General features: G+C 46.0%; 5 protein-coding genes across 5 annotated transcripts, besides 10 other annotated features; 3 read left to right on the top strand and 2 right to left on the bottom strand.

The window, feature by feature from the left end:
- The first annotated feature begins 71 nt into the window (after positions 1-71).
- Positions 72-92: a microsatellite.
- A 277-nt stretch (positions 93-369) lies between these two features.
- Positions 370-398: a microsatellite.
- Positions 399-637: 239 nt separating this feature from the next.
- Positions 638-3012, top strand: PVX_002645 (hypothetical protein, conserved; the record flags this gene model as incomplete). The annotated part of the gene is made up of 1 exon (XM_001612818.1): positions 638-3012. Exon 1 carries the CDS (start codon positions 1324-1326, stop codon positions 3010-3012), a length of 1689 nt encoding a protein of 562 aa, XP_001612868.1. The 5' UTR covers positions 638-1323.
- Positions 1246-1313: a microsatellite.
- Positions 2451-2522: a microsatellite.
- Positions 3013-3191: 179 nt separating the features above from the next.
- Positions 3192-3216: a microsatellite.
- Positions 3217-3438: 222 nt separating this feature from the next.
- PVX_002650 (40S ribosomal protein S26, putative) lies at positions 3439-4615 on the bottom strand. The gene is made up of 2 exons (XM_001612819.1): positions 4440-4615; positions 3439-4092 (listed from the first exon to the last, which is right to left on the bottom strand). Exon 2 carries the CDS (start codon positions 4075-4077, stop codon positions 3754-3756), a length of 324 nt encoding a protein of 107 aa, XP_001612869.1. The 5' UTR covers positions 4078-4092; positions 4440-4615; the 3' UTR covers positions 3439-3753.
- A 10-nt stretch (positions 4616-4625) lies between these two features.
- Positions 4626-4649: a microsatellite.
- Positions 4650-6144: 1495 nt separating this feature from the next.
- PVX_002655 (hypothetical protein, conserved) lies at positions 6145-7418 on the top strand (the record flags this gene model as incomplete). The annotated part of the gene is made up of 4 exons (XM_001612820.1): positions 6145-6286; positions 6453-6689; positions 6858-6933; positions 7025-7418. The coding sequence occupies 4 exons, from the start codon at positions 6145-6147 to the stop codon at positions 7416-7418; spliced, it is 849 nt and encodes a 282-aa protein (XP_001612870.1).
- A 1143-nt stretch (positions 7419-8561) lies between these two features.
- On the top strand, positions 8562-13952 carry PVX_002660 (hypothetical protein, conserved; the record flags this gene model as incomplete). Its single annotated transcript, XM_001612821.1, has 7 exons — positions 8562-8765; positions 8998-9201; positions 9321-9431; positions 9555-9620; positions 9726-9853; positions 9987-12924; positions 13083-13952. 7 exons carry the CDS (start codon positions 8562-8564, stop codon positions 13950-13952), a joined length of 4521 nt encoding a protein of 1506 aa, XP_001612871.1.
- Positions 9638-9659: a microsatellite.
- Positions 9696-9722: a microsatellite.
- A 502-nt stretch (positions 13953-14454) lies between the features above and the next one.
- Positions 14455-14474: a microsatellite.
- Positions 14475-14985: 511 nt separating this feature from the next.
- PVX_002665 (calcium-dependent protein kinase 1, putative) lies at positions 14986-17494 on the bottom strand (the record flags this gene model as incomplete). The annotated part of the gene is made up of 5 exons (XM_001612822.1): positions 14986-15045; positions 15167-15244; positions 15447-15565; positions 15859-15958; positions 16271-17494. The coding sequence occupies 5 exons, from the start codon at positions 17492-17494 to the stop codon at positions 14986-14988; spliced, it is 1581 nt and encodes a 526-aa protein (XP_001612872.1).
- A 1055-nt stretch (positions 17495-18549) lies between these two features.
- Positions 18550-18572: a microsatellite.
- The last annotated feature ends 351 nt before the right edge of the window (positions 18573-18923 follow it).

Below are 18923 nucleotides of genomic sequence, written 5' to 3' on the forward strand. Positions count from 1 at the left end.
TGAACTTTTAAAATTTTAGTGAACTGGCAATCAAGCGAACACGGTGCGATATGCAAACTGCTTTTTTTTTTTTTTTTTTTTTAATTTGCACAAGTTCGGCGCGTACCACCGGCGAGCAAACGGAGTCGTTCGCCAAAAGGCGCAAACGAAAAGACGAACAGAAAAGCGTGGGGAAAAGGGAACTCATTCCCCCGCTACGTACGCACATCCATGCGCGAAAGGGGAAACACCTTCCACGCGAATCAACCAAAAGGACGAAATGATTCCCCTTGTGAAGGAGAAGCACACTGTGAGAAGTACATAAAGGGTTAATTCCCCTGTAGGGCCCACTTCTGCACTGGGTGAAAATTAAAAATATGTTTTTTTTTTTTGTTTTTTTTATTTTTTTCCTGTTCCCCGATTTATATCTACATACATCTCGCGCAGCTGCGTTGACAACGTTTCTTTTGAGCCGCCCATTTGCAGCAGTGACCGAGGCACATTTGTTCATGCTAGCTATTTTTTCCCCTCCCACCACTTAGGTGCATCCAAAACGGTATGCACAACGGACCACAGCATTGCCGCTTTTCCTTCGCTGCAATCCTAAGGGGTCCGCAAGCAGCCGTTTGTTAAGCGATCCCCAATTTGGTGCTCAAAATAGTCACACTGAGTAACGAACGCGTACGCACGTGAATAAGTACACATAAGCACGAACCGTTTGTATTTCCACCCCTGCACTGAACGTTAGTGCATATATACTCTTTTGCACGTGACAGAACATACTGTGTAGAATTATGCAGAAAGGCTCATCCCCGTGAAGTGTTTTTTCCCCCGGAATTTGATTCAAGTCGCATCACCAATAGGTCCCTGCAAAGAGTCAGCCCTAGTTGGAATCGTTACGCTGTAGCAGTGCGAGGCTCCAGATTGAATGCGCAGTTCACGGGGGAGCCCCCAAGTATGCACAGGGATGTACAGTCATGCAAAGGGATGTATAGTCATGCATAGGCATACACAGTCATGCATAGGTATACACAGTCACGCATAGCCTTACACAGCCGTGCATAGGCATGTATTCCCCTCCCTTCCACTGCGAACCAACGGCGCGCTCGAGTTGTCCCCATTAATGCTCGAACACTGCGAAGTTGCTACTACGCCTAACCAGCGGAGCGTCAACCGGATCAGGCTATTCTTCCACCCCTAGCTCATGCGCCTCGCCCAATTAGTTTTCCTCCCACCCCAACCCGGGCAAACCCACACAGCAGCAGCAGCAGTAGCAGCAGCAGCAGCAGCAGCAACAACAACAACAGCAACAGCAACAACAGCAAAAAAAACGAAAGAACATTCATGCAAAAGCTCAAAGTGCTGACAAACTCCAACGTCGCCACTGTTTTATCACCGCTAAGGAGAATGGCCACATCAGGGAAAACCACCCTCAAGTTGGACTCGCTCAACAATGAAATGTTCAAAGCGCTCAGAGAGAAAACGCTAAGTCTGAGGAAGGAGAAGCTACACGTTCATCTATCTGGAAACAATTTGAACGTAACTCCAATTGAGAAGTCATGCCCCCTCACCTTTTTCATGCTGAAGCATAAGTACAAGATAGACACGCAGAGCATCCAAATTAAGGTGGCAAGTAGGGGCTCTGGCGGGGAGGGAAACATAGTAAGTGGAGGGGATGCCTCCCTTACGGGAAGCGAACCCCCTCATGGGGACAGTAACCATGGAGAGGGCGCCACCCCAAAGGTGGGGGAGACCAGCGCAGACGTTAACTGCGCAGTTAGCGGGGTTAGCGGCGGAGTTGGCGCATCCGGAGGGGCAAACTTCTTAAACTCCTTCATCCAATTTAACATCCCCGTTTTGAACGAATTCGACCGAGCGTACTTCTACAAACACATCATCGAGATAATCGACACGCTCGCCGCAGACGTTGTGTACAGACACAGCATAGGGGGATACAAAAAAAACGACAAGCACAACTTCGTCACAGTCCTCTTTAACAACCTGAAGGTGTACGAGAAGAGCCAACTGCACCACGAGTTTTGTTTCTCCCTGTACGAGCAAAAACCTCTGACCATCAACTGTTACCTTGTCCACTCGGGGAACACCTCGTACATATTGAAGCTGGACTTCTTCCAAGAGGATAAACTCATTTTCGACATATACACAACGTTTGTAAATATAAACAGCTTGACATTCAAACCGCAGGAAGTTGTGCCTGTGGTGAATTCGCACCAGAATGAGAAGTACGAGCAGGTAAGTCTCTTTGCGGCCCACCTCAAGGATGTGCAAAATTTGTTTAACCACAAGGATGTGAAGAATAAGTTTTTGCGACAGGAGGATGTGAACTTCATGCTGGATTATTTTAAAAACACGCCAGTGGAGAAAAAGACCCATGAGCAGAATGAGTACCGAACTACGGACATTTTTGAGTATGCCCACGTTCAGGCCAAATCGGCCGCGTCAGGAGCGGTGGCAGCATCGGGGGTAGGAGCAGGAGTAGGAGCAGGAGCGAACGCCGCATCAGCAGCAGCAGGCGCCGGAGCAAACGCCCTGCCCATCCTCGGACACATCTTGGACACAAACGACGTGGCCTTCTACACGGGGAAGAACAACTTCTACTGCAAAGACTCTTACGTCGAGTCGAAGAACTTCATATCGTCGGAATTTAAAAACATCCACAACGTCACCTTTGGCGGGTACCTCGCTTACCTCTCCTTCTGTCACGCCATGACCATCATCAAGCACTACGTTGCTCGCCCAGTCCTCATCGAGTTAAACGAAATTCAGTACATCCTGCCTGTGCCCTGCAACTCTATCGTATCCTTTAGGGGAAAAGTGGTATACTGTGATGCTGACAAAATTCAGATAAAAATTGCAGCTTACTGTTTTGACTTGAAAAAAAATGCTTACTACCTAACCACCATTTTTGACATGTCCTTTGAAAACAATTCAGCCATTTCGTTCATTCCCCAGTCGGAGGAGGAGGTTAAGCTTTACTTGTTGAGCTACATCCGTTCGCAGCTACTCCCCTAGGAGGGGGTTGCCGTTGTGGGGGTACACAGTGCAGGTCACCTGCTTGGCACGGTCCAGCTTTTCCCCCAGCGCGCAACATAAATGGGGGCCCTTCGTTTGTGTGTATGTACACCTTCACAGCAGCAGTTAGTTAGCTATATAGCTAGCTAACTGTAGCGAACTGTAGCTATTTTTTTTTTTTTTTTTTTTTTTTTCCTAATTGTCATAAAAAAAAAAAAAAAAATATGACCGTTCAGGCGATTTCCGCAAAGTAGATAAAAACGAGCACCACGTTGATTTGCACTGATAACCCCTTTATGAATAAACATGGGTACACATTTCAGGGGACATATGCCCCTCTGCCAATTTCGCCCATCCTGTAGGCATTGCTCAATTGGGGGGGGAGCTGGCCAAATTGTAGCCTCTTATACCTCCCAAATTATGCTATGTTAATAACTGCTTCCTTTTTACTTCATCCCTAAACGGGGACTGCTAATGTTGTGCGTTTTTTCGACAATTTGCATTGAAAACAAAGTGGTCGTCGTTCCGAGACAGACTTGCGCAGTGGCTAAACAGTTCGCAAACGGCGCGTGTGCATTGGGCGATTGTACATGCAACTGTCGTGGTGATGGTATAAAAAAGAAAAAAAAAAAAAAGAAGGGGAAGGAAAAGAAAGGGAATCCCTCACCGGTAACTTCGATGAAGAGAACTGTTCATCCCTTCGCCCCTAATTTCCATGGAGAGACTCCTTCCTCCTCTCGCCTACAACTGCGATGGGTTGACGTGCTTGGATGTCTCCTTTCGCACTCTTCGTTGCTCTCTCGATCGAACTCTCACAAAACGCGAGTGAATGGCACATGAAACGCAGTAGCACTGCTTGATGTACAATTTCGGTAACTGAAATGTGGAGTAAACGGATGCCTCCTTTATATCTCTCTGCGCGGACGTGTCGACGATGTTCCTGATGTTGAATCTTTTAATGGCCTTGTCCTTGGGAACACACCTTCCACAGTTGGAGCACCTCAGGGGGTTCACGTGGCCTCGGTTGTGCTTGGACCTTCCTCCGTTTCTGCGTTTCTTTGGCATTTTGTTGGGCGAAAGCTGCGGTGCGTGGGGGGAAGCGAAAAAGGCATGAATGGTTTGCATGGGGGAAAGCAGAAATGTAAATTGGCCCCTCCCATGGTGGCGGGAAATACAAAGCCTCTTCTCGCGGTCCCCATCCGTAGGCCCATTCATACAACAGTATTAAGCCACTGTTCAGCTCATCTCTCACGGGGAAAAAAAAAAAAAAAACTGCCATCCCTCTCCATCATGCGCTTTACAACCCCTCTACGCCGTTTCCATTGTGCATACGCAGTGGATACTCACAACCATACTCAGGTGTATTTGCGCGCCTAAGCATCGGGTGAGGCGAGCGCCGCAGATGCCTCTGCTTTTTTACTTCTTACCTGTTGAGATTTGTACTGCAAAGATGGCTTGCAAAAGTTTCAGCGATGATTCTCCTTCCTCGCCTTTATCTTATACGTAATGGTAAATGCGACGTGAATCGATTTTGTTGCTTTCGTTCGTTTGTCACGACAGGGAAGGGGGGATACTAAAACTGTTCAGATGAGTTACAAGGATGAAAAAAAAAAAAAAAAAAAAAAAAGCGTAAAATTAATTTTGCAAAATGGAATTAAAATTTAAATTGGCAAAAAAAAATTAGCTAATTAATTTGCCAGTTCATTTACGTAAAAATAAATTTTCTTTCGTGGGTTTATGCCAAAGTATGCTCCGCACATATGCAAGTGCGTACTGATATCTAGCGTTAATTTTATTTGTACCAATTGTGCACGACGCAGTGGGTGACCGTCACTTTCAAAACGAGGAACGTACAATAGTGGGAGAAAACCAAGTGATGCTACATTACTTCTCTGGATTGTGAAAAATGCGCGACGGTGCCAGGGCTTAGAGCAAGAGTGCCTATTATTCTATATATACGTTTGGGGGCGCACTCTTAAAAGCAAACCCCTTTTAAAACCCCTTTTTTTTGATATTTTTCTATATAATATAGCCCGTATGTCACAATAAAAAAATCAGGGGGAACGATATCACCCCAATGTTTGCGATGAGATGATGCATTTTGCATATGCGTTCAATACGCGTTTGTTTACCAACCAATGTGTTGCTGCTTTTCCGTAATTTTTTCCTCTATAAATGGTTAAAAAAATAAAAAGCAACTTAGTATTTTTTTTTTCTTTTAACAATATATAGAGGAAAAGCGAAATAAAAATGTTCCATTTGGCGATCAGGTGAAGGGTTCGTCGTTCTTCAAGGGAGGAACCATAACCTGACAGAAGGTACAGGGAATAATACCCCCCAAAAAAAAAAAAAAAACACAGTTCTGTTTGGTCCCTCGAACATGTGAACGGAATTAACTCTGCTTTGTCAACCTTTCTTTTGAAGAAGCCAAAATGCTTCATTTTTAATTTGGAAAAAGTTCCATGTCGTTCTCCCCTCAAGCGCAAAAAAAAAAAAAAAAATGTTCTTCACATACTTCTTAAAAATGGGGGAAAAAAAAAAGTTTTAAAAAAATAACCCACTCACCACTCCCGTTTTGTATACCCCCCCTGCGATCCCTTTTTAAACAAATATTTATCACGTAACCATTTTTATCGTTCATTTTTGGTCCTCTTTTTCACAACTGCCGAAAATGCTTCCTCCAGGGAACAGACCCGAAACATAGCACTTTTATTGAAAAGTAAATTTCGTGCTAATTACGATCCCCGTTTAGCATTGTCATCGAAGGGGGGCCCTGTCCCTTGAACTGACTCACCTGCCAGGGAAAGCAATTTCAAAAGGTAAGAGGCAGACTGTAGGGAGCAAACCGCAAACGCGTAAAGGTGAAAAAGCGTGCTGGTCAAACTGACCTACGGAAATGCTCAACTGAGCTCCCTCCCCCGAAAGGAGACAAAAAGCAGATCGAACGACTGTCTACATTCCCAACTGTGGTGTGTGCCTCACCTACTCGCAAGAACGCACACTCGTTTTAAAAAAAAAAAAAATAAATTATGAACCGTTCATAACTTTTTTTCTTCAATTTGTGCGTCCCCCAGCTGTAACGCATTTTTTACTGACCCGATATCCCCTTTACCGAACTGCCAATCTCTCCACATGAATTCAAAACGGGTAAATAATGTGATTAGCCTTTTGATTAACGAAATAAAAACAAATGAGCGGCCAGACAGCGCAAAGGAATTGGCCAAAGAAAAGGGAATAAATGTTGCCAAGTCATTTTTGAACATTAACCATTCAGGTAAAAAAAAGAAAAAAAAAACGCACACATGTATTTTTACATTTTGGCTAGCTCACCATTTTTGCAAAAAAAATAACACCATTTCATTGTGAAACGGCATGTTCGCCATTTTTACCATCACCTTGGGCCCCTAATTTTTCTATCCCCATTTTTGCATCCCGCCCAGGTGAAAACCTCCCCTGTGAGAGGCCCAAACGAAACTACCGAGCAGAAAATGGGCAAGCTCGGAAAAGTGACCGCAGTGTAAATTCGCAGGAGGAACAGAAGACCACCCCCGGGGAAGGCAACCTGGACGATGACAACCTGGACGATGACGTCATCAGCGAAAAGGAAAAAGCGGCACTGGAATTTTATGATGAACGGATAGACATTTTCGAAGAAGAATACGTGAACAAAAAATATAGTAAGATCGAAAAGGCAACTAAACCGTGGCGAAGCTTCGCCAATTGTGGCGTAACAGAATTGCTCTGTCGCTCAGAATGCACATAAGACGATATATAATCGCACTTATATATACACATCTGTGCGCACACGTGTACATGTTTCTTTTCTTTTTTTTTTTCCCTGCCAGGATTCTGCACCAAAAACTGCGACTCGAGTTTGTGCTGTTGCGGGTGCTTCATTCCCGTTTGCTACCAAAGTCAGAGGTAAATAGTTTTTTTTTTTTTTTCTCCCCCATCAGGGCCGCTTGTCTGTGCTTCACGTTCCACTCCGATTGCCCCTTCCTCTCCAACGCAGGCACGAGATCTACGTCAACCAGTACAGAAGCTTTTACGCGGTGAATGTGCGGATCGACGACAAGCGAGTTATTCATGAGCACGAAATAAATGCAGCGGAGAACGGTGGCAACCACAAAGAGGGTGATCCCAAAGGGGGTAATTCCAAACGGGGTAGCGGCAAACGCAACCACCAGCACGGTGACCCAAAGAGCCCACCCCCGGTGGACAAAGCGGAGAACCAAACAGAACTCCCCCACCCCGAGTGCGTAGAAACCCCCGAAGGAAAAAAAAACGGGGAGGACGAAAAATCACAAATATATCACGCCGTTTTTTGCGAAAACTGCAATAATCATATTGCCTATCTTGAAATAAAAAAAAATATTTTCCATTTTTTTGATGTGCTACCTGACTGAGTATAAGCTCCATGCATTACATCCTCCCACAATTCGTTTTTCCGTTGCGTCAGTTGGACACACCTCTGTGGGGATAAGCAGTCCCTTCCTACACACCGCATCCCACACTCTACGTGCTTGCGAATGGGTGAACACTTAACCCTCTGCACGGATGTCTCCCCTTTGTATAAGTTTTACATATGTCGTTTCTCCCCCCGGTGATGCGACACGCATGTTATTAATTTTCATTCCATGTTGTTGCTTTTTTTTTTTTTTTTTTCTCACCCTCATTTGATAACTCCGCCAATAATCCCACTTCGATTTGGTTAATTTGTTTTCCCTTCTAATGAACTGCTCCCCCGCTCGCCCAGAGTTCAAACACTGCGGATGCGAAGTCACCTGCATCTCTTCCTACGGAGCATACCCAAATGGGGCCCCCCCTCTTCCGTTGCACATAGCTTTGCAGAGTGTTTTACAGGGTGCTGTGATGGGTAAAGTGACAAAGCCAAAAAAACGCACCTTTTCGAGAAATTAATTCAACTGCGTAGGGTTATTGCTTATTCGTAATACTTCTCTTTCGCTTTCCTCTTGTTACTCTTTTTTTTATTTTTTTTTCCTTCTCGAAAGGAAGTCGCGGGAAAAGCTCCGTGCACAGATACGCCTTTTTGCCATGTCCTCGCGAACTGCAAATGTGAAGAGCCATCATGCCGCGTGACCACTTCGTTGTGCAGGCCTCGTTACGCATTTTTCTCGTTGTACAATTTTTTGTTCACAATTTTTGCGCACTTCCCTTCGCCACGTAACCCCCAGGCGATGTCAAAAAAAAAAAAAAAAAATGCTCAAAATTTTTTTTCCCCGTTCTCCGTAAGAGTTGCTATTCGAGGAGAAGCATAAACTGCAAAAAGGTCCCTCTGCCCGTTCCCATGCTTTTTGCCAATCGGATGACACGAAATCTCATGGTCTACACCTTTACGGAGATCAACAGTTGGCACGCTGAGGGGCTGACCGATGATCAACTTCTGGCCGACTGGATACCCGACCGACCAAGCGATCAACCAACTGACCATCCTGCTTGTGCTGCACACCCAACCCCCCATTTTGCCATCTCCGTTTGAACAAGGGGCGAAGAAAAAATGAAAGAAAGCAAAGTGAAAGGAAAAAAAAATGACAGAAGAAAAAAGTCATAACGAACCAACCAAGAATGAAAGCAGCGAAAATAAGTACCTCTCCCAAATATACTCCTTCCTGAATTCCAGTTATATTAAAAGTTCTTTTGAAAGTAAGCCTGAACATGGTCAGAACAAAAAGAAGAGAAGACATTTGTCTTCTCGAAAGGCGTATGGCTACCTTGTGCGGAGGTTTAAGAAGGTTAGGATGAGAGCGGGCAACAGGAGAAGTATTCTTGTGTCTGAAATTTTGGTCCCACCCTTTTTTTGGGGGGGGAGGGCACCTCTATTTTACACCCCATTTTTCCCACTGCGCGAGAGTCTACGTGTGTTCTCGCAATAACCCCCACACACACCCATGAGAGATTCACCCCATTTTAATTATTCACTCCTTTTCTGCTTCACTTTTTTTTTCCCCTCCTTCCCATTCGAAGGTTGCCATCGAATGCGACTTATACTTGGAAGAAATTCAAGTTCAAAATGAAAATGAGAAATTCATCGTTCAAATATTTGGGAGGAACTCCGTCACGTTAAAGAAACTTTACAGAAAGAAAAAGCTGATTAACCATTATTTTTTCCTCCTCATTTTGTTCAACATCCTGTCCAATTTGCCCTACACCATTATACCAATTCAGAAGGTAAAGCTCGCGAAAATGTTGCCTGACCCTGCAATAACATTTTTGTAAAAAAAATTGGCAAAAAAGGCACCTGCAAGGAGAGCACCTGCACACACTAGTGCCCCTTTCCACCCCTTCAGTTTGTAGACATTTGCGACAGTTACATAAGTCGAGGCGTGAAACTCCTGATGAAGTTGAATGCTTCCCACTACGGTAGGAAGAAGCGAATTCACAAAATTTACTTCGAGTCGGTAAGAAGCGCTTTTGTCCCGATGCACGCATGTACGTATTGTATGGCCCACCTGTTCAAATTTGCACATACACCCCCACACACACACATGTTCATGTTGACATTTTTCTCCCACCCCCCGTAGGTTCTCTACCTATTTGTGTCAATCTGGAATAATCACTATTTTGACTTTTCCCTGTCCAACACCATGGTAAGGGAAAAAAAAAAAAAAAAAAAAAAGCAGCTAGCTAGCTAGCCAAAAGGGAAAAAGTCCAATTTTTTTTTTCTTTTCCTTTTTTTTTTATGAACCGTTCAGGTAATTTTGACCTTTTTTTACAAAATTTACATTATCCTGAAAAAGCTGGAAATCCGGAACGTAAACCTGTTTGACAACATATACGTGCTGTGCGCGTCCTATGTGAACAAAATAAACTGCATGTTGTGGTAAGGCGGAGAGAAGCGCGATAAGGCAGCTGATTCGAGTAACCACTACTGCGGCGCCAGACGCACGGTAGAACATATCACCGATCATTGCGTCTCACTGATTCGTATCGCTTCTTGTTGCTCCCCACCGCAGGTTCAGCACGTACCTCATCATCAAGCGGATGCTCATAGACGAGTGCGAAATAAAAATCATCAAGAAGAAAAAAACCTTCCTGGTTTTGCCCATTTTCATCGACATTATAAAAATCCTGGACGTGTACGACGAAATTATAAAAAAAACAAACGTAAGTTCCCTGGTCAAGTTGTACGAAGAGCTGAAATTATTTCTCCTTTTTTTTTTCCACAAGTTGCTGTACAATTTGATAACAGAGCAGGACATGCTTCCGCGCAACATTTTTAAATACCTCCAAATTAGTAATAACATCGCTTCCAACCGGAGAAGGAGAAGTGGCAAGGGGGACGATTCCCATAAGAGGGACTCCAGTGAACTGCATAACAGCTTTTACAAGTACACCAATTCGATCAACGAGAATTTCGTTTTTTTCTCCTTTTTCGAAAATTTTTGCTTGTTTAACACGTTCACAGAGAGGGAAAAGACAAACGATTTTTATTCCTCCTTGTCCCTTTCGTTCAACTCGATAAATTCGACCAGCTCTTCTAACGAAAATGACCAAGGGAGGGGTGCGAAGTATGCAAAGGGGTATGACGAATCACCTGAACAAGGCAATAATGATGCCTTCAGACAACATGAAGAAAGCGAAAAGTCGTCCCAAATTATAAGAATGCACAAACACAAAATTGACATCCTAGATATGCAATACAATCACTTCTTCATTCATAAATACAAAAATGAAAATAAATTTATTTTACTCATCAAGAGTTACTTCAATGATTACTTGTGTGCTCTCGTGAACAGCCTGTACATTTACTCGAAAATTATTTACGCCGATAGGAAATATGGAGCAGCTGATTGTGAAGATGATGGCGGTCCTGGAGAGGGGCTCCACAAGGAAGGTAGCAACTCAGGGGCGGAGGATCGGCTAAACCGAAATGAAGACGGACACAAAATGGGTGAGCAGAGGGGGGATCTCCACGAGTCGCCCCCCTTGGTGGTGCGTTCGGCGGCACTGTCCTTAGGCCCCCCCGGGGAGAAGCCGCACGACGGTGAGGAAAATTGCAGTGTAGATCGGAAATTGGGCGAAACCGAATTCGGCGCAGATAAGACCGCCTCAATCCATATTGGCGCTACCGACGTGGCCGCCCTCCGAATGGGCCCCGGCGAAGTGGGCGAGTTCCACCTGATCCACAGGCAGAAGGTGCAGCGGCAAGAAGGCAACGCGCTGAAAAGCAAGGAGAAAAAAAGGAAAGCAGGAAAATTCCCCCACGCACACGCCAAAATTGTAAACGCCCTAACAAGCTTCGTGGAAGTAATATACAAAAATATATTCAAAAAAGTGATCAAAAAAATACACACTTGCAAAAGCATAAGCGATTTGAAGCTCTATTCATACATAGAAAAAATATATGCCAATGACACGTACTACTGCTTAAAAAAGAGGTTAAAAAAATTTTGCTTCGTTCTTTTCTTCTCCGTTACGCTCAAAAATTTAATTAAAAGTTATATATATAAAATAAAAAAGGAAAAAGTGAGCAAAAAGAATTTGGAAGATTTCCAGTCCGTCCTCATATACGACACATGCAGCTTCATCAAAATATACAATCAACTGAGGGAAGCCAATTGCAAAGATTTTTTTTCAAATAAATATATCAACTTCCTCGTGTATGTAAAAACTGTTATTACATTGCCACGGCAGAAGCTGCTACTCTGCCCGGTTAAAAACAGACACTTTTTTTTCTACATAAAGAGTAAGCGAGTGGACATCCATTTTGACAGCTTCGTGGAAGAGTGCAAGCTGACAAATCAGCAAATGAGCGGTGAAAAGACGCTCCCCAATTTTTCCCAACAGGATTATTATGTACTTCCAAACAGCATAAACTCGCAAATTTCGCGAACCAAGTATTACGCAGCAGATGAGGCAAATCAGCTGGCAGAACATCCAAGGAAAAACATCCTTGAACAGGCCATTTACAACATATTTCAGTCGCTCAATCCGTTCAGCAACGTGCAAAGGAGAAGCGATGCGGATAGCTACTCCGGATGGGACGCTAATCAGGAATATAGCTCCATCAAATCTGTCCACGACAGGAGGAGGGCCCCCTATGACAGCTCCACCAGCGTCGACACAGACGGGTTTGTCGAGGAACGGAAAGGAAAAGGAATGAGCAAAGAGGAAAGAAGAAGGGAGAAAGAAAAAGGAATAGGGAGAAGAAGAAAGAAGAAGAAGAAAGACGAAGAAAGAAGAAGAAAAAAAAAAAAAAAAAATTATGAACGTGGTCAGGTGGAAAGTGGCGCGGAAAGGCGAAATGGCTCAGCTAGCCAAAGCGAAATTATGAACAATTCGGGAAGTGAAAAAAAAAAATCAGCCACGAGTTCCTGCACGTCGGAGGGCGAACAATGTGATGGAGTCACCGCGCAGGAGTCCCAGGGGAGCGTTTCCCCTGGAGAGAGTAAAAGCGAAGGTGAAAACAACAACTCAGGTGTAGACAACAACTCAGGTGTAGAATGGCACTCTTATAACGAACACAGCTATAGCAGCCAATCCGACGTGAGCAGCCTGCACAGCGGAGACCTCGAAGAACGGAAGTCCCCTCAGGGGAGGTCGAACGAAAGCCCGTTCGAAATGACGCCGGAAGAAAAAAAGTACTGCATGAAGGTGTACATGAAAAATTCCAGCGAACAGTTTGACAGAAAAGTGATGATTTTAAAAAATGACAAAATTTATTTTTACAACTCTGAGTATTCCATATCATACGATTCCTTCTACTTCCTCATGGAAATAAAAAAAATATATTCGTGCGATGGTTTCTTCGATTCGCTCATCAATTCGCAACGGATAAGTGTCGTCAACTCCACGTACTCCTCCACGGAGGATGAGGAGTTTTACTCCAGGAGCGCGGGCAGCCTTTCGTCCGAGAGCGGCTGGCAGAAGTGCGGCTTCGACGCGAAAATAGTTAGTGCGCGAGGGGGCGGCCAAGAAAGGCGGCCAGGAAGGCGGCCACTGTGAGGAGTGTGTCTGCATAGTGACTACATCGTGTGTGTAGTGTACACCCCACGTGTGAACCTCTCCATGTGCACTTCACATCGTTCTCCTCCCCCCCTCCTTTGCAGATTTTCCACAACTCGCTGCGCAAAAACATACAGCTCATGTTCATTGATGAGTCCTACGAAAAAATGGTGAGCAGGATAAACAGCTCCCTAGTACACGAAACGGACAGGACATTCGCATACACCCACTTGAGTTACGATGAGGGAGTGGAAAGAGACCTACTGCGCGAGTATCTCCAACTAAATATGAACGAGCAAGGCGAAACTTCTAAAAGTTTCAGCTCCAATGACAGCAGCAGTTCCCTTCCAAATGGTGAGCCACGTGGGGGGTCGAGCAGCGACAAGCGGAGTGATGCAGAAAGTGATACTGGAAGTGATCGGCGCTGTGACGAGCGCAGCGGCGGTTTCGTGGAGGAGACGGAGGAGGGCTCCGGCAGGGATGCCACTCGTTCGTACGAGAAATTCCAGTCGAGCGACGAGGCGGAAGTCCCGCACAGCGCAGGTGAAAAGGGCGATCGTGAGAAGAGCGAACGTCAGAAGGGCACACGTCCGTCTGCCGCGCGCGATGGAGAAAACCTGCTGAACAAAATCCTGCAGGACAACCAGGACCTTCTGCAGAGGAAAAAAAGAGGAGACCAAGGAAAACTGAAAAGGTACCCAAACTTAATCGAGTACAAATACTCGTCGAGCAGCACGGACATTTATATAAGGCAGAGGAAATATTTTTCCAAAAAAAAAAAAATAAAAGTCCGGAAGGAAAACAAAATGAAGCTTTTCAAAAATATCGACAAAAATGACATTTACAATTTATTTTACGAGGAAATTTGCAGACTGTGCAAGAACAAAAATAACAACATTTCGAAGACGAATTCGGACGACCTCTTCTTCCACAAGTCTGTGAACAAGCTGTACCGGACGGCCAACCTGGGCTAGTCCCCCAGCGCGCACACGCACATTTGCAAGTGCACACTCATTTTCACGTGTGTGTACGTACACGCATTTGCACATGTGTGTGCACTCATATTTGCACATCTCTGTTGCGTTGCCGCGTGACACCGACACCTGCAACTCCCCCGCGAAGCATTTTTTCTGTACCCACGCACACCGCGGGGGGGTACAAGTCTCCCCCCACCGCCCTTTTTTTTTGTTTGTCTCCAACTGTTTGGCCCCAACGTATGTTTAACGCGTTGAGCTCGCTCGACATAAGCGCTTTAATTCGCGGTTCAATTCGCGGTTCAATTCGCGGTTCAATTCGCGGTTCAATTCGCGGCCGAATTCGCGGCCTGAACCTCAATCAGATAAATGTGTTAATTCGCCACTGGGCTGAGAACTACGCACATCACGTGGGACTCCCAACCCTCCCTTGTCGTAGACACGACGGGTGGTGGCTCCCCTCTTCCGGGCCCACTTCACCTTCACCGTCAGTTTTTTTTTTTTTTTTTTTTCCCATTTGCTAAATAAAATTCGTTACGTATGTCAAAATGGGAAAAAAAAAATTATTGACATGGGAACTTTAAAAAAAATAAAGGGTGCGGGGAAGGGGCGGCTTTAAAAACTTGGCGGGGAGCAGGAGCGAAGGTAAAGGTAAAGCAAAAGCGAGGGTAAAGGTAAAGGTAAAAGCGAAAGCAAAAGCGAAGGTAAAGGTAAACGTAAAAGCAAAAGCGAAGGTAAAGGTAAACGTAAAAGCAAAAGCGAAGGTAAAGGTAAACGTAAAAGCGAAAGCAAAAGCGAAAATACAAAAAAAAGGGGAAAGGAAAATAATCCCACGCTTAATCATAATCATAATCTTAAGCTTCAATTCGAATTCGAATTTGGGTTTAAACTTTAATTTGGGCGTAAACTAAACTATAATTCGGGCGTAAACTTTAATTTGCGTTTAAAATGGGCTCGGCTAGGGCCTGCCTTCGGCTTTATTCTTGACGGGGCCCGTCTGGTCGCGCCTCGGTGGGCCTTCGCCCCTCCCTCCTCAGGGCGTCTTGTGGTCGCAGATTTTGTGCATCATTGACACGAATTCTTCGAAGTCGATCTGGGGGGTGCAGCGGGGGTGAAGCGGTAGTGAAGTGGGCGAGTTTATAAGGGGAACAGTCGCGCTGATAAGGAGAACAGTCGCGTTGTCCCTCTCCCACTGGGGCACACTCCATCCTTACCATGCTGTCTTTATTCTTGTCCGCCTCCCCGAGGACGTCGTTCCACATCTTCTCGCTTATGGAGGTCAGGCCGAACAGCTGAGGGGGGTGAGTAGCGCAGTGAAAGCAGAGGAATAGGGCGCACGAGTTGACACACCGGTGGAGTTGTCAACGGGGCTGACGCGCACGCACAGCAGGGCACCATCACGTAATCGCGGCATCACGTAATCGCGCCATCACGTAATCGCGCCGTCACGTCGCCACTCCATCACAGTGCGCTGTTTTTTTTCCTCGCCCCTACGTTGGCCAGCTCCTCCTTGGTGATCTTGCCACTCTTGTCCGTGTCGAACAGGTTGAAGGCGTCCCGCAGCCGCTCCTCGCTGAACAAAATCTGCTTGTCCATGCAGACGGAGATGAACTCTGCCGGGGGGTAGGAAGTGGGTGTGGAAAGGGGGTGTAAGAAGAGGGGGTAAGAAGTGGGTGTGTAAAGAGGGGGTAAGAAGTGGGTGTGTAAAGAGGGCGTACGAAGTGGGTGTGTAAAGAGGGGGTAAGAAGTGGGTGTGTAAAGAGGGCGTACGAAGTGGGTGTGTAAAGAGGGCGTACGAAGTGGGTGTGTAAAGAGGGCGTACGAAGTGGGTGAGCCCCAACGCACGTAACCGCTGCAGCCGCTGCAACCGCTTCTACCAGCTCGGTGGGGGGGGAGGCGCGCCTACCTGAGTACTCGATGTATCCGTTTTTGTCAAAGTCCACCTCCTTGAGGATGTTGTCAACCTCCTCCTCGACGTTTTTCAGTTCGCCCAGCTCGTTCTTGAACTGCAGGGGGGGGGGGGAGCGGCAAAGCGGTGTAGAAGCGGTGTAGAAGCGGTGTAGAAGCGGTGTAGAAGCGGTGTAGAAGCGGTGTAGAAGCGGTGTAGAAGCGGTGTAGAAGCGGTGTAGAAGCGGTGTAGAAGCGGTGTAGAAGCGGTGTAGAAGCGGTGTAGAAGCGGTGTAGAAGCGGTGTAGAAGCGGTGTTGTAGAAGCGGTGTGATTAGGGGCTCTCCAAGGGAACTGCCCCCATCCAACTGGGCCGCTTCAGCGCTTCGCAGCTGCTCAGCTTCTCAACCGCTCAACCGCCTCTCCTCTTACACTGCGGAGGATGTTGTAGCCCTCGACGAGCTCGCGCTTGTCCAGCTGGCCGTCGCCGTTCTTGTCGAGCTTCTTGAAAATGTCCGTGAGCTCCTTGCGCTCCTCCAGAGTGGTGAGCTTGCTGCCGATGAACAGAATGGCCGCCTGCGCGAGCTTCTGACTCCCCTCGAACTTCCTCATGTTAGAGAGCGCCCCGAACAAAGTGTTCTGGTCATTCTTATTTATATTATCAGCGTATTTTAAAATCCACTTGCTATTTAGAGCCTCCTTGGCAGTTATCCTTTTATTAAAATCGTACGTCAACATGAGCTTTATAAGATCCTTAGCTTCATCACTTATATTTTTCCAGTCGTTAAAGTCAAAATAGTATTTCCCTTTTTCCACTTTCTTAATAATATCCTGATCGTTCTGTCCCCCAAAAGGGGGGTAGCCACAAAGGAGGATATACATGATCACCCCACATGACCACACATCACATTTTTCATTATATTTCTTTTTTAACACTTCCGGGGCGATATAATATGCAGTTCCAAGGCGATCTCTCAGTTTATAATCCTTAGAGAAGAAAGAGGACAAGCCAAAATCTACAATTTTGATGTTAAGTAGGCTATTTTTATTTTCAAGGAGAATATTCTCTGGCTTGATATCCCTATGGACAATGTTATGCTTATGAAGGTAGCAAATGCCACTGAGGATCTGCTTCATAATATTGGCAGCATCACACTCATCAAATTTATGTCTGTTGATGATTTGCTCAAATAACTCTCCTCCTTCGTAGAATTCTGTCACCAGGTAAAAATACTTCTTATCCTCAAACACATCAAACAGCTTGATTATGTTTGGATGGTCTAAAGATTTCAGGAGAGATATCTCATTGTATATATCTTCATTAAAACTTTCTTCATTTTCGCTACTTCTATTTCTACATTCTGAGTAGCGTGTTTTGTCAAATTGGGATTTTTTGATCACCTTGATTGCCTTTTCTGTGTGCCCATTTTTCTCTCTACATAGGAGTACCTCCCCGTAGGCTCCACTTCCCAACTTCCTTATTTTAAAATATGACTCTCCTATCTTTCCCTCTTTCTTTCGTACGTACATTCCTGGGTTGATTGCCAGTTCGTCTGAGTTGTTTGCGTTTCCTTCTCGAGACTGCCCCTGCTCGTTCACGCCGCTCCCGCTCTTCGCCCGCAACTCGTGCACGCCCTTGCTCTGGTTGCACCCCATTTCGTCATGTGCGGCAGCGGAAAGCGGCGGGGGTAAGCGGCTGCAGTTACGCGGCTGCAGTTACGCGGCTGCAGTTACGCGGCTGGGGCTACTCAGCTGGGGCTACTCAGCTGGGGCTACTCAACTGAAGTTACGCCGCTGATGTTACTCCGCTGATGTTACTCCGCTGGGGCTACTCGGCTGGTGCTGCTCAGCGTGCGCTCCTCACCTGGCTAACGGCGCGGACACGCTGCGGCAGGAAGTGCTCCGGCGGGGACCAAGGCAAAAACGCCAACATGCTCATCCGTGCTGCCGACGCGCGCGGGGATGGCTCCTCCACTCGGGAAGTGTAGATGAGAAAACTCGCACGCGAAATGTGTGCAGGGATGGAGAATGTTCCCGTGTGACGTGTGCCTCTGTACCGTGTGCCTATTTCCCGTGTGCCTATTTCCCGTGTGCCTATTTCCCGTGTGCCTATTTCCCGTGTGCCTATTTCCCGTGTGCCTATTTCCCGTGTGCCTGGGTATACGCACGTGTACATACAGCCGCGCGCACGTGTACCTTCGCCTCTGCCCCTAAGTGATCATTTTTGCGCAAGCGCGGTCATTCGCGGAGGGGGAAACGTTCAAAGTTGCGGGAAAGCTGGGCCAAGCGCGCGCGGAGGAAAATGTGCAAAAGGGGGTGTAAAAAAATGAGCAAGCCGGTTCGCAAAACGGGCAAACCGCTTCACAAATGGGCAAGCCGCTTCACAAATGGGCAAACAGCTTCATAAATGGGCAAACAGCTTCACAAATGGGCAAGCCGCTTCACAAACCGCATCTCAAACCGCTTCTCAAACCGCTTCACAAAATGGCGAGGTCACCATGTGCGCGGGGAGGACCCGTGTGAAAACACGCACATGTATACATAAACGGGGAAGCGCTCACGTGTTCTGCAAATATAATGGCTTAAAGCGAAAGGGGGAAAAATATATTTTTCTAGCACTCAAAAAAGACAACAATTCAAAGGTACGTTATTATTGCGCACTTTACAGTATATACAAAAAGGCTTCTTGCGCAGAAGGGAATTTTTTTTTTTTTTTTTTTTTTTGCCCTTCCTCAAGAACTGCTAATGTGGGGGGGGGGATTTTCATGTCAGCGGTTTTTTTTTTTTTTTTTCTTCTTCATGGTGTGCGCGGTTACGCAAAGGGGGTTAAAAAAGGTTTGCTTTGTTTGTTTCGTTTGGCGCGATTGTCACGTTTGTCATGTTTGTCAAGTTTGCCAAGTTTGCTGAGTTTCCTTTTTTTTTCCCTTTTCAGCCCCTTTCCCCTCGCTTTATTTTTTTTTGTTCTTTTTTTTTTTCCTTCCGAATGGGCAAAACCGCGCCATCCCCACAGGTGAGAACAATTCCAACTGTGTGTTGCGGGTTGCGCGGCGCTATGCTAAGCAAAAAAAAAAAAAAAAAAACACAA

The sequence above is a fragment of the Plasmodium vivax genome, chromosome 4 (assembly GCF_000002415.2).
Source record: "Plasmodium vivax chromosome 4, whole genome shotgun sequence".
In the NCBI taxonomy this organism is placed as follows: Eukaryota; Apicomplexa; class Aconoidasida; order Haemosporida; family Plasmodiidae; genus Plasmodium; species Plasmodium vivax.

Coding starts and splice junctions, on each gene's coding strand:
- PVX_002650 (XM_001612819.1), bottom strand. CDS start 4,077: ATGCCAAAGAAACGCAGAAACGGAGGAAGGTCCAAGCACAACCGAGGC.